This window comes from Gymnogyps californianus, chromosome 7 (genome assembly GCF_018139145.2).
Source record: "Gymnogyps californianus isolate 813 chromosome 7, ASM1813914v2, whole genome shotgun sequence".
Classification (NCBI taxonomy): domain Eukaryota; kingdom Metazoa; phylum Chordata; class Aves; order Accipitriformes; family Cathartidae; genus Gymnogyps; species Gymnogyps californianus.
The window spans coordinates 14,380,323-14,394,332 of NC_059477.1; the positions used below are offsets into that span (position 1 = coordinate 14,380,323).

A 14,010-nucleotide genomic window follows, 5' to 3' on the forward strand; every position below is an offset into this window, starting at 1 on the left:
TTAATGCCTCAGTTTCCATAGCAATGGAAATAAGCGCTCCCCTCACTTGAGTGCTGGCTGTGTGCGTGTGTATATGTGTCTTGCATAAGACTGGAAGGGCAGTGTCTACTTCTTTTCCTGGAAATAGATTTGGAAGGGAGGAGGAGTGTTGAATGCTGGCTCTGCAGAGCTGCTGCTGCACACTAGCATATCTCAGGGAGGGGGACAGGTACAGGGAGAGGATGACTGTCACCAGGGCCTGTGCTGGCTGAGACCCCCCTGACAAAGGAAGCCCCTCAATCATAAGTTTGCTTTTCATCTGCACACTTTTTATTAGAGTTAGAACTTGCAGGAAATAAAATGCAGTCCTTGAAGGCAGAGGAACATGATGTTAGTCATCGATATTAATCGTTGACAGTTTCTGCCTTATGGGCTATTCAGGCTATTTCCTGAAAAAGGAAATCTTTCATTAGCTAATTATTTTCCTTAGCAGTGCTGTAAGGGCATCAGCAGATACAGTTCCTGGCAAAGCTGCCACACTGTTTAGTGCCTGCCTGTGTGATCAGGCGGAATGATGGGGAAATCTTAATGAAAGAAATTCTGTCAGAGCTGAAAAATTCTAATGGCTTCAAAATGCTGTTCAGAGTTGACTGCTTAGCAATCAATTTTAATACATCTTCTGTGTGCAAATGAGGAATCCCAATGTCATATGTTGTCTGATATCTGGATTTTGACTGTTTTCTAGTGGTCTTTGACATTGTGCCAAATGTATTATGAAGGTGTGATGCAGCAGAGCCACTGAAACACGTTCGCCTCTAATAGGAGTGATGGTATAGCCTACAGAACTGAAAGGGGAAAATGCAGTATCCCAGTGAGACTGCAGCTGAGAATTAGGTGGGTACAGCAGACATGCTTGGTGAGTCAGAAGGAGCAAGGGCACGGTCCTGCTCCAGAAGACTACTGTAAGATTGGCAGTGCCCAGTTGTCAGTGCCTTGCTTGCAGGACTCTTCCCCTCCCACCCCAATAAAGCTTAAATTTTTTCAAAAGTACCAAAGGGGTATGAGACTTTGTACCACTCACCTTAACAGCAGTGAAAAGTCCTAGTCCCTCCAAGACAGCTTTGAAAGCATCAGTTTAAGATAGTTGTTTAAGACAACTAATGGAGTAGAATGAACCAAGGTGCTTCCATTATTTCTTAGATTCAGTGTTCTGTCAAAGATTGCAGTTGGTACTGTTATCCCTGCTGATCTGTGTTTTAGCTAATTATGTTGTCACAGCTTCTAAAATCTCTTCTTTGAGTTCCTGTGTACTGTCTCATTAGTCTTATATCATGATCATGTAAGTTCGTATTGGCCTTTCACTATCTTTGGTTTTTTTAGCATGTCCAGTGGTCTTTCTGTTCACTGCCATTCAGTTCTATTGCAAACCAGTCTTTGCCAGAGCTTTGTTCATGCATTTAATAATATCAAGAATTTCATTTCTGTATTACCTTAAAACTACATGATTGTAATGTAGGAACTGAGTTCACAATTTCTTCTCTAAGCAACATGTGGTGTAAAATAGTTGCACCTCTAGAGATATTTGGTTGCTTTTTTTGCAAGAGTGATGTGATTCTCCACTCCCCATGATACCTTAGCATGGCGTTATATTTGTTCTGTGTGGATGGAAAATAAAGCTGGTTGGCTGCTTGTTTCTCTGTGTGTGCACGCAAAGATAGACATTTTAATTAGATGCTCTTTTTCTCTTCCTGACGTCTTTATGGCAGATACATAGGTTTTCATAAACTTTTCTTGCTAATATCCACTTACCTTTACAAGGTCCATTTTTCTCTGTAATGTTACTTTAACCCAGTTTTTCATTTTACTGCAAGTCACTCTAATTAGGACATCTCTTCTCTGTTCAGGTTTCTGTAGTTTAGCTTTACTGAACAGATCTGTCACTGGATAATCAATAGTCTTGCCTGAAACCTTAGTTTATGTAAGGAAAATATGTCTTTCTCAAATAAGTCATTACGAAGTCTATACCAATACATATATTTCTGTATGCAAAAGGGAATTAATATCAATCGAGTTTATGTTGGAAGAACAGTATCTGCATGACATTTTCCCCAATATAGTTATTTCAGTTACAAAACCATAAATCACATCTGAAATTAACTGTTACAGCTTTCTAGCAGACCAGGAATCTTGTACTAAAAACCATAAGAAATACTTTTAATGTGTAGTTTGAGTTACTTGTTTTTATTACTGGGTTAATTGTTTAAAGAAACACCTCTGTGTTCAGGATGAGCTTTCAACGGCTGTAAATGTCACAGTACACGCTTACCTGACAGTTGGAGAATGACACTGGCACAGCATTCATTCTTATTGTGGAGGAGTTGTGCCCATGAGGAATGCTGTAAAAGTATCTGGTGCTCACAGGGTGACATAATTCCAGTTTCTGACAAGCTCTCTCTCTAACATCATTGTTCTGCAGTCTTTTGGTGGGGAGGGGAAATCTCTGAGTTTCCCAGTCATAAAGGCATGACACATCCATTTTTCTCTTTTCCAGGATCTTTCCCAGAGAGTACCTTCTCCAGCAAATCCATCTTTATTCTCTTGCAGACCTTCAGCAGGTAAGTTTCTTCAACTAATTCTACCTGTTACACATCAAGCCTGTTCTCATCTTCAATGCTAATTGTACATTCCCCCTTCTAGCTAATCATAGCATAAATAGCTTTACTTCCAAGCCATCTCTGTGGTTTATAGTTTAATATAAAAATGGGTTAACAGGGGCATTGGTTAGGGATGAGAGAGAGAAAGCCTAAAGCATCAGTGTTGAAATGGGGCTGCAAAGAGGCTGTGAAAGAAAACTAGTCTGCAAAGAGAACTTTGCTGTGAGAAATTTTTGATCTGATCAATGAAGGCTCATCTAAGGCTTAGCCTACAGGTGACAAGTAGTATTTGTGTCTTTGCTTGAAAGAATAGTTATTCAGGAATTTATGAGTTTGTGCAACATGCTTATTTGCAAAGTCTGCTGGGCATTGCCACAAGAGGGGACAAAATAAAAAAAAAAAAAAACCACAAAAACCTGAGCAAGCCTGCTGCACAAAGTTAAGCCATGCAGTGTTACTATGACAGACGTGACCACAGAAGAGGTAATGTGCCAGCAAAACGTGTCTTTGCATTGATATTGATTGAACTAGGCAAGCACCTTGCAGTATGTTTGCCTGAACAGCAGAATTTTATTACGTACCAGATTAAACAAGAAGAATTTGGCAAAAATTTTACTGTGAGGGTGATGAGGCACTGGAACAGGTTGCCCAGAGAAGTTGTGGATGCCCCATCCCTGGAAGTGTTCAAGGCCAGGTTGGATGGGGCTTTGAGCAACCTGGTCTAGTGGAAGGCGTCCCTGCCCATGGCAGGGGGATTGGAACTAGATGATCTTTAAGGTCCCTTCCAACCCAAACCATTCTAGGATTCTATGATTGAAAAAGAGCTAAAAAGAGAGGATAGGGAGTCTAAGGTGAATGTGCTGCAGCGCTCAGATGCACAATGGAGGAAGCAATGAGGTAAGATGCACTGGCTGACCTGGGCACATCTGTGTTCACACTCTAATGCCATTGCCAGTGATATGTAAAACACATTATTTTAAGCTTCTTCTACTGATGTTTCCCTTGTCTAGCGGTGCCTTTTCTGCAGGATAACGGGTAGCATAGTCAGTTCTGGACGTTCGGTTGACACATTTAAGTTGAGGTAGTTCAGATGCCCCTCAGAGCTGGAGACTACAGAACTGCAGGAAACATGGCTTTTGTTGGCTGGTGAAGTCACAGGGTAGAAATGATTCCATATATAAAATAAAAAGGCTAGTCATCTGAGGTCTAAAACTATTTCCACATCTTTTCAGCATGTTCTGCTATCTCATCTTTAATAATCAAGGCTTGAAAAAGCAAGCTACTTAACTCCAGAGCTACAGTCTCCCTGGTGGGCCTGTCTATTAGCCCCCCGTGCTTTGTAAGCTGCTTAATCAGTTCCTAACATTGGTAGTAGATGTTTTAGAAGCAATCAGCAGCTTATCAAGCACCCTGTGGGAGGGAGGGAGGGTAGAAGTCACAATTCATCCATTGATTTAGCGGTTCCCTTTAGCATGTTTCTTTGTATTTGTGTTTGCAAGACACCTTCTCTTCCCCTGAGGGCCCCAGCCCCAAACTTATCATATTTAGAGGTAATATAATTTGATTACCATTTCTGCTGGGGTGGGTTAAATTGCATTTACCTTTTAATCTAGCTATATCCTTGTTGTCAGCCTGGAGAGGGTTTTCCACATTTCAGAGGCTCCAAGTTTGAAATCAGATTGCCTGTTTTTGTCAAAGTGGAACCAGAGTGGAAAGGGGAGGAGAGCTCCATTGAGAAAATGAATCCAACAGCCGGAGAAACACTAATACCCTTACAAGCCCTGCCTCCTCCCTGGTTTGCCCCTTACCACTGCTTTCTCCTGATTGCTCATCATTTTCTACTGACCTGCAGTTTGGGTGTTTTTTAATCCTCAAAATTTCCCCTCCTTTTGATTCCTCTGCTGCCTATTTCCTCATGTCCATGGGCTGCTTTTGCACTGTATCCTGCTGTCATGTAGATTGCATGTGTTTGGGGAATTAACTAAAAGGTTTATTAAAGATTAATGGAAAGATAAGGCATGGTGAGTGAATTAGAAAAGCAGAGAGGGGTAATCTGCAGATATAAGCAACCTTTACCCTGGTTAGTCCCAGCTCAATTCTGATTCGTTTCCTAGCCAAGTTCTCTTTAAAGATCCTAGAAAACATGGATCATTTCCTACCAAACAGCTGAATTTCAAAAATGTGGTATGAGGGTCTGTTCTTAGGTGCAAAAAAGTTGAAATGCCTGTTTGCCAGTAGATGAAGCAGCATATAGTACTATTCTAAAATGAAATCCAATTTAAATCTCTTTCCAAGCTTAACAGAGCACCATGGCTAGACCTTATGGATGTGGCAGTACATACTTGAGCTATCTGATGGTCTGGGGATGGTTGTCACTTGGAACCATTTGGACAGGGCTCTACTGGGGAAGACCTTAACTGTGAAGTTAAAAGCAGAGTGGAAAAAATTGGAACAAAGTGTCCTTAATTTTAGAAACTCACCAAATCCTGGTGAGATAGTGGTATTGCTAGTACTTTACTCATTAACAAATGCTCGTAGTGCAGATGTAAGTAGGCCTGACCTTTAACCAAAGAGGCAGCAAGTGATGGTCTTTATTTGTATGTGCATGTTTATTTTAAATAAATGCAAATGCACACATGTACCCCAGCAAGGTTTCACTGCAGACCAGGGCCCCAGGGACTACATTAAAGTTTGCAGCAAGTCTGTCTATGGGCATTCCCATGGGGTACATATTCTTAGAATCGTCTTGTCATTGTTGTCGTTGGAGGTGTTAGCAGACAAGATAACTAATTAGGTGCATTCAGATTTAACAAGCAGAAACACAAAGTGTGACAGCTTGCCTGTTCTGCCCCATTGGCTACGCTTGCTTTCCTTTCCAACCCTCCCTGGCGTAATCTGCCCAGAGAGTAATCTGCCCTGCGTCACCCATAACACCACTGCGTCTCTGTTAGCAGTTTATCCAGGGCTATTCCAATCAATTAAAGCTTTAAAGAGGGAGACCTCCAGTTGTTAGGAAGCAAGTATTCACTCCTGAAATTGCTGGTTTTAGCAGACATAGTACACTGGGAAAATGGATTACTCTTATTTATGTGCAGTATAGTCCCTGATGGTGCAGTCACAGTCCAGGGTAGCTTCACCCTAAACCTACTGGAGATGTGAACTCTGTTCTCTGCTGACATTACTAAGAGACGTGTCACTGGTTCTGTGGACATGTGGACACAGTTCATGCAAGCTGCACTTAAAAACTCTTCATTCATTTTGTGTGACTATGGGGCTGCTTTTGGTGAGACTAACAGTTTTTACACTGTTAAATGTTGATTTGGACAGAAGCTGACTCAGACACGAGTCTTGCATTTCTTAGGAAAAGTAATTCTTGCTACTTCCACTCGATTCCATATTAATGGGAGCTTTTAAAGTAAAAGACTTGAAGTGGCTATTGTGATGAGTTCAAAATTCAGGTGCTTAACCACACAGAGAGTTAACTAACATCTTGCCTGTTTTTTATGTTAAATAGCAAGATATGCAAGTGTACAAAGATTATTGCAGTGATGGTCTTTACTGTAGAAACACTCTTAATCATGGCAATTATTTCATCCTGGTTATACTACCCCCAAAAGATATGGTAAAATAAAAAGTATCCATGTAATGGCAAAAATGGCTGGATGTCAAAGATGGAAATTGTGAGCGAGATAGAAGATTTAAAAAGACAATGATTTGAAGACTTGTTTACATGGGAACACTCAGGAAAAAACAATTGAAGTGACAAAATATAGGAATTTAAAATGATGAGTTGAATTACATTGAATCACTGTGTAAATACTGTTATTCAAAATATAAGTGGATTTCATTTGGTTTATCTCCATTTACTTTGGAAGCAAAGTGAGCTAAATTGTATTAAGGCCATTTTCATTCTGAATGTGTATGTCCATACAGGGATTTGCTGTAGTGTAATTTATCCATTGTAACATTGTAGATAAACTAATCCGTTAAAATTTAATTAAAACATCCATTTACTTCAGATCAACTTTCCTGACTATCTACCTGTAGGCAAACCTACAAACAGTGTGAAGAACAGTGGAGAGAAACGATGAACAGGAGAGCCCTATTCTCACAATAATATAGAACAGGTCATACAGTGAATATGAGATACGCATAAAAATCCTTAATGGAAATGCTTCTTTGCAGAACACACAGTGAGCATGAAGAACTTCATGCCACAGTAATATTACTGAGGCCAGAAGTTTATCGTCTTTGAGAGGATTAAGTATCCATAATGAGAATGTCCACAGTTACACTATGTAAGATAAAGAGATTATAAGGTTTCAGAATAGACATATTATTTACTGAGAGGATTAGGAACATGTCTTCTCTATTGACAGATGGATCAATGATTACATCTTCCTCTGACATGTATAGTACTGATTACAGCGTCTGACAGGGTTTTGGACTAGGTGAACAGTTGGTCTAACAGAAGCATTCCCAATTTGAAAATCTTAATGTTCCTGTTTAAGATTTTGCACATATAAAGTTCCCTGACAAAAATGTGGGGAATAAAAATGAACTTCAATGAAACATAAGTTCCACCTAATTTGAGCCTGGTATATTGTTAGATCAGGATTAGGAAACGTTAGAAGAACAAAGAAATTGTTAGGTCTTGTTCACTTTTCCAGGCTTTTAACCCATGCTGTACTTTCATCACACCTCCTTTTCCAATGGCAAATTTGGGTCCTTCCTGTATTTTCCTAAACTGAGATGGAGGAGGAGATTGGAGATGCTCTTTCTAGCATTTTTGCATGTGCAAAACTTTAGGTTGATTTAGATAAGTTGTTTCATGAGTCCCAACAATAGCAAAGACTGCAAGGAGATGTGGACTTTTTTTTGATCTTTACTTGGTGTTTTCTTCAGAAGTAAAACTTCTTTTCTGATCACTCAGTCCTCATACAATTACTGAGAAATGCTCAGCTTAGATTTATAACATACAGCCTGATGACTTCCAAGTCCATCAGTGGTGGTGTCCTTGCCCAGCAGTTCCTTTTTATTCACGCATAAAAAGGGTGGCATGTGGCATCTAACCCACATGCTTGTGCTGGTGAAAGCCAGTAGTGTGCATGTGGCTATATTGATTGACAGAACCGGGTTTTGGCTAATATGCTTCAGCCTAGCTCTAGTTTTAGAAGTGTTACTGGGATAGGTGCATGACAAACACCCCCCACCCCACCCCCGCTCTTAACGGATTTAGCCATACCTGTAAAAGCATTAGTGCAAACTCAGTTATATCAGTCAGAAAGTCTTTTGCTGTCTTTTGTTTCATTCAGTGATTCAATATAAGCTGTATCAGCTTAAACTTTTATTTACCAAAGAGGTTTACCCATGTAGCTGTACCAGCAGATCCTTTCAATTTTAGGCAAGCCCTTTTTTTGCTTGAGGGGCAGGAGGTGGCAAATGAGAAGGAGAATTAGGTTTTTTGGCAGGCCTGGCTATGCTGAGACGGCTGAAGATTTGTCTGTTGCAGTTCTCTGTCGGAGTTGACTGTGCTCAACAAGGGCAGTAAAATGCCAGGCACATCTGTGCCGTAGCTGCTACAGTTCAGAGTTCAGCACCATAGTGAAAACATTGATTTACATCCCCAGCCTCCCAAGCAAGGGTTGACCCAGCATGTGTGACAGAGATGCAAGTCCTGCAGTGCGTTGCTACTGGTATTCAGCTGACCACAGGCTGGAAGACGTTGTTCAGAGTAGAGCTGGTTTAAAACAGTGGTGGGTTTTAACTGATGTGTCAGGTACAGCCCCTGCTCTTAAATATTTAGTAGGAGGTAGACAGAAATAGATGGTTGTGTGGGGAGGTGAGAGGCATACACATTGTTAATTTGTACCGTGGTCCAGTTCTCATCCTAAGGCACATGAGATCTGGACTTTCTTCCCAGCTCTGCTGCAGGCTTTCTGTGACACACAGGACAAGTCATTTCTAATGAGATTAAGGAAAAATGGGTCCCACTTTACTATGTGTATGTTTAAAATAGACATTCTAAGCACAATTAAGTTCAAAAGAGGGAAACCAGCACTTTGGAGGGGTAGTCCGTCTGACCTGTTTTAAATATGTTGTGCAATTTAAATACATTAAGATTTTGAGGCACTTAGATAATTCTGTACTTGAACTATGTAAACATGCATCTTGGACCATAACAACATAATGCTAATAACCATCTTTGTGTCCTTCCTTTATGACCTGTGCCTGTATGACTGTGGTAACTGTATTAGCAGAAGAACATGAAAATAGTCCTAGGATGGGAAAAACACACATACATTTCCGTAAATATTAAAAGGTCTGATAGCAAAACAGCAATTAAACAGCTTGTATACTTTCCTGTGGCTATGGCTCCTTTATCACTCACTTCTGTCACTCCTGGAGTGACAGCAAACTGGAGTTTGCTAGCGCTGAGCTGCCTTGCAGCAGAACAGGAAACTTCAGGTTAGCTGATATTCCAGGTGTGTGTATAATTCCCCAAAGTGCTGACAGCTCTGCTTACAATTAGTGGTAATGGCAATGATCTTACTGGCATTTCCTTTTTACCGCAGCTCTGCTGGGGAAGGGAGTTGCTGTCATTCAGAATGGCTCGTGGTCAGGCAGAGAGCATGGCAGAGCCGGCCAGGCTCGTGGGGGAAGAGCTGGCCAGGAGCATTTTGGCAAGTGGCAGCCAGGAAGACAAGTTCATCTGAGTTAGGCGTGTTAAAGTCTTGAAGGCAAAGTGTGGAGATATAGCAAGATTGTTAATAGATATTTTTAATAGCAGAACTCGTTTTTGCGCTGCTTGAAACCAGAGTTTTCAACAGGGCTTATTAAATACATGTGGTGCTTTTCCACGTGAATATGTAATCTAGGCTGCTTGGGGTAAGTGTGGCTTTTTAGAATGAAACTCTGTTTAAAACAGCCCAGCAGTGGTGCCAGTGGCTTGCAGGAGCTTCTGAGTTGAGATCTCCAGAGATATTTTAATTTTTTCAGCCCCTAGAAGAGGCAGTAGCAATATAAGCTACCCCTTTTCTAGTGCTTTGTGCTAACCAGGTTTCTTCTGTTCTTTTTTTGCTGTGCAGAATGAAAGGCCCAGTACTGGAGATCAGGGTTAGCAGTGTGAAAGATTGGGCTCTAACCTCATTGCTGTACTTCACATAAAATATCTATTCAGGAGAGGCAGCTGGACATATCTCAAGGAATAACATCCCAAGAAACCAAATTTCCCGAGGAAACAAAATACTATCTCAGGGCTACCTGCTTAGATGAGAGAACAAAAATTTTTTTAGTCGTTTTTTAAAAATATACTTTGTACTCACAGAGGTTTTTTCAGAGTAACCCTAGCCATTTTCTTGGTATGTTGCTTTCTTGTTCTAAAATCCTTCAGAGGACTCCTCCTTAAAATGCCCTGATCCAGTCCTGTGCAAGGCAGGAAGGTTTCTAATTTTGTGATATCACTCATGCAATAACGTCTTACGCAGTGGGCATGTAGAGTCAGTTAATATCTCTGCATGCAATTGCCTGCTTAATCTTAAAAAAAAAAAAAGGGGGGGGAGCACATATATACTCTCTGCCTGAATGCATATTTGCTTGTGTGTGTATTTCGAGTCACGTATGTTTTTAAGCTAAGGAAAGTGCTTTCTGTTCTCTACCAGTCAAATTCCTGGTACTCTTTCAACCTTGTTTGATTAAAACAGCCTTTAACCTTTGCTTGAATACCTGTTTCTTGAAACAACCTATAATTCATCCCTGCAACAAGATTAGGAGAACTTGGGGTGTGACAAAATTGACATGTAGCTGCCTGGAAACCTTGGGGGAAGGAGAAAGGAGGAAAGACAATTGAAACACAGTGAGTGCGAAGGCAGAAGTTGTGGGGCTGGAGTCTTGTTGCAGGGCTGGCTGGGGAGCTGGCACAAGTGATTTCCGGGTGTGTTGTTTATACTGAGACAATTCCATCTTTTTCTCAACTGTGTCAGCTTGCACCCAGAGACCTGCTGAAATTTCAGGCTTTTCTTCCTTTCCACGAGAGGAGTGGGGGAGGGCTTGGAGGGACCTTGTCATCCTCTCTGCCTCCTGCTATAAATTCACTTGGACTGTCACCAGTTTGTTCCTCTCCCCCAACCAATGTAAAACTCTGTCTTCACCTTGCCCCCTGCCTATGTGTGCTTGTCACAGATTAGCACCATTTGCTCTTGACCTTGTTTTGTTTTTCCTCCTCTTCCCAGGGCCTATTATAGTTGGTGGCTAATTTGTGGAATATCACTTTTAATACCAAATTAAAGTGCAACATGTTGAGTGGTCTGGTTTGGAAGGACCATGAACAGCAAATGGCTCTGCCATCAGTGCGAACTGCCTGGTGCAAAGAAGTCAAAGGGAGCTTGTGATTTCTGTTTATTCAAATTCTCACTCAGTTCTGCTTTAGTTTGATTTATTTGGTGGTTAGTTTTGTGGGTTTTTTTGTTCTTCTCATGTTTATTGCCAGGTTTCCTTTCGGGATGTTCTCTGCCCTGTGTGGGTGATGAGTTAGCACGGCACAATGTGTGGCTGCGCGATGTTGCTTTGTCTGTGTCAAGGCCAGCGATGGCAAAATGGTGTCATGTGTGTCAGAGCCAGCACCTTGCGCTGGTGTCAGCAGTGGGTGAACGGAGTCCCTGGCCTCACCTGCTCCTGTCCACCCTGCTGCCACCCGTACCACAGGCCGAACAGGCCTTTGGGACAGCCAGGGACCTGCCAAGGCTGTAAAGGGAAGAGGAGAGAGAGGATGGGGTGATACCACCCTTCCTGTTGAGAGCTGGGAGTGTGGCCCATAGCATGGCTGTAGCAACAAAAGATGGGGCTCTCCTGAAGTTACTGCTGTGTTCTTTTTTAGTTTGTTTTACAGCAATGCATAGTGTCTGATTCTAGTGTGCATGCACACAAATATTAAGAAATCATTCTTCCCTTAAGTCATTTGCAATTTAAACAAACAAGGCAGGCAATCTGAAAGAGATGACTGGGAGTCAAAATGGAGCAAGGAAAGCTGACCAGACCAGTATATTGCACAAAAGATGGGGCAGAGCTGAGATCTGATATCTGCCTCCCTGGGGCTTTAACCTCACGATCATACTTCCTCCTTCCATTTCCCTTTCCTCTGAACTAAAGATTAATTGTGCATTGAAATTGCAACAAGAATTCGCGGTGTTAAGAATCTGGCGAACGGAAGGGAAAAAATCCTCAAGGAAATTAGCAGTCCATGAGCATTGTCTGTTCCCTAGATATAAATGACTAGGAACTTCCCAGCCAGGGAATATGTTTTCCCTTTCTTTTCTCTGCAGCTTGCATTATCCTTAGCTAAGCATATTGTAGTATGCTTGTCTCCAAGTCCATGTTTTCATCGCAGAAGTCCTGACCCTGCTGAAATCTGTCGCGGGGTGGAAATTCCACTTATCCTTTGTGTTTTAATGCCCAATCTCCACGCTTAATGAATGCAGAAAATACCTGCTTGTTCTCCAGTTAGCAAATAGGTAAAGGCAACCATTGTAGCTTTTCTGCACCCCAATCTGCTTTTGCTCTTCCCGGCTTGTGACAGAGATCACCTGTGACAGAGAAGAAAATGCATCAGAAAATGGTTTCTGAAACAGATTGCACAATGTAAGGATAGGAGGTAGAGTGTGAAACAAAGATAGTTGACTGCAGCAAAAAAGATCTGAGGCAGGCATTAGGAACAACTTTCCAGCTGTTTTGAGCATTGGAGAGTTGTGGGATCTCTGTGGTGAGAAGTTTTTAAGCAAGTCAGTCATCTGTCAGTTGGTTGTGCTGCAGGGTGGGGAACAAACTGGAGGTTTCTAGAGGTGTTTTTTCTAGCCCTATTTTCTTATATCATTGGTAGTTCTTTCAAAAGCATATTTCTCATCTGTCCTGGAGGTGAAGAAAGATTACTGAGTGTTTAGTCCTCCTCCACAAAGCTTCCACCAGTGGAATTTGGAGGGTAGTGAGCACAGTGGTGAATCCAAGCCGATCTGTTCAAGAGATTTTATTTTCCCTTTCATTCAGTCCAGGAAGCACATTCTCTGTGGTACTCTGAAGTCTAGGCGAAGCTGGAGCCTTACCTCTGAGCTTGTTAGCAAAAGGCTTGATTCAGACTAGCTGTTTCTGGAGAGGTAGAAAGAAAACAACCAGGAAGAGGCAGAAACCTTGTCTTTAGAGGATGGTGGAAAACTGTGCACGATTGTTGACTGCACCTTCAGACAGCTTCCTTCTGCCAGACATGTTTGTGACACTAATCCCAATAATTAAAGTACTTTCTATCCCTTCAATGTATATAATTGAGGACGGTGAATGAGCTTCATGTCTACCACTCCTTCTATTTTCTCAGTACCTCTTGGCCTTTTCATGTCTCTTCTGCATTGCGTCAGTGCCTCCTGGCAAATTCTGTCTGTGTCTGTCTCTCAGATAGAGCCAAGTGTGTGTCTGGCCTTGAGAAATAATCATAAATTTTGTTCTGTCAGGAGGAGAGGCCGGGACAATCCAGTTGAGATTTGACCCTGTAGTTCAAGGTGTTTTAGGGATTTCATATCACTTAACCCATCCCCTCCAGGCGTCACTTGTGTCTGAGATGTAAATCAGACTGGAGGAGTAAGTGGTACAGGTTGCTCGGTGCTCCAGAAGGTTAGGAAGCAAACCTGTGTCTTTAAAGAGAGTGCCTTCTAATAAATGTTATCTGCAGAGAAATACACCAGCCCCTACATAAGTAGTTAATGTTACTGCTTCAGTGTTGGCTTATAAAACAACTTTATCACCTCTATGACGATAATGATTAACAAGCTGATTTACAAGGGTGGGGTCACAAAGCCATTTGGCAAATTTAGCTTGTCTCACAGTGGCAGTGGTACAGAACCTGAGTTTTACAGTATTTTCACCACTTTACCTGGAATACTAAACCCTGGCGGCAGGGCTCTTAAGCAGAGCAGTAGCAACAGATACTCCTCTATTAGGATAATAACCAGAGTTTCCTCCTGTGCTTCTGGTACATGAGGAAATTACAGGTCCAGGTCTGAGGATTCAGGAGAGTTGTGGACATTTCTAGCTCCCTTCTCAGCGTTTATTCCCTGATCACTTAGCCACAGTGAAGTGACGGTGTTCGTAGACATGCTGTTACATGATGCCTGTGGTTGTTGGCTGTCCCTTGTGTCAGAGCTGGCAGAATATACAGATTTGGGTAGGTTTCTCTTTCTTCTCTTAGATTCTGGATAGCTTCTGTTAAAATATCGTTCATCTGTTGATTCTCCATTATCTTGGATCTTAATAGAAAAACATAATTTTTTTCTTTTTTCTTTTTTTTTAAAACTGCTTCTGATTTTACTTTCATTATCATATGTTGGAAATTACTCAG

The 14,010-nt window shown here is 41.6% G+C and overlaps 1 protein-coding gene across 1 annotated transcript in view; it reads left to right on the plus strand.

Annotated features, from left to right (window-relative positions):
* The window catches only part of PLEKHM3 (pleckstrin homology domain containing M3), a 76,008-nt gene that overhangs the window by 42,803 nt on the left and 19,195 nt on the right, over nt 1-14,010 (plus strand). The window contains exon 5 of the mRNA XM_050900449.1: nt 2,531-2,594. Coding sequence (XP_050756406.1) covers nt 2,531-2,594 — 64 coding nt within the window. The remainder of the gene's footprint in view (nt 1-2,530; nt 2,595-14,010) is intronic.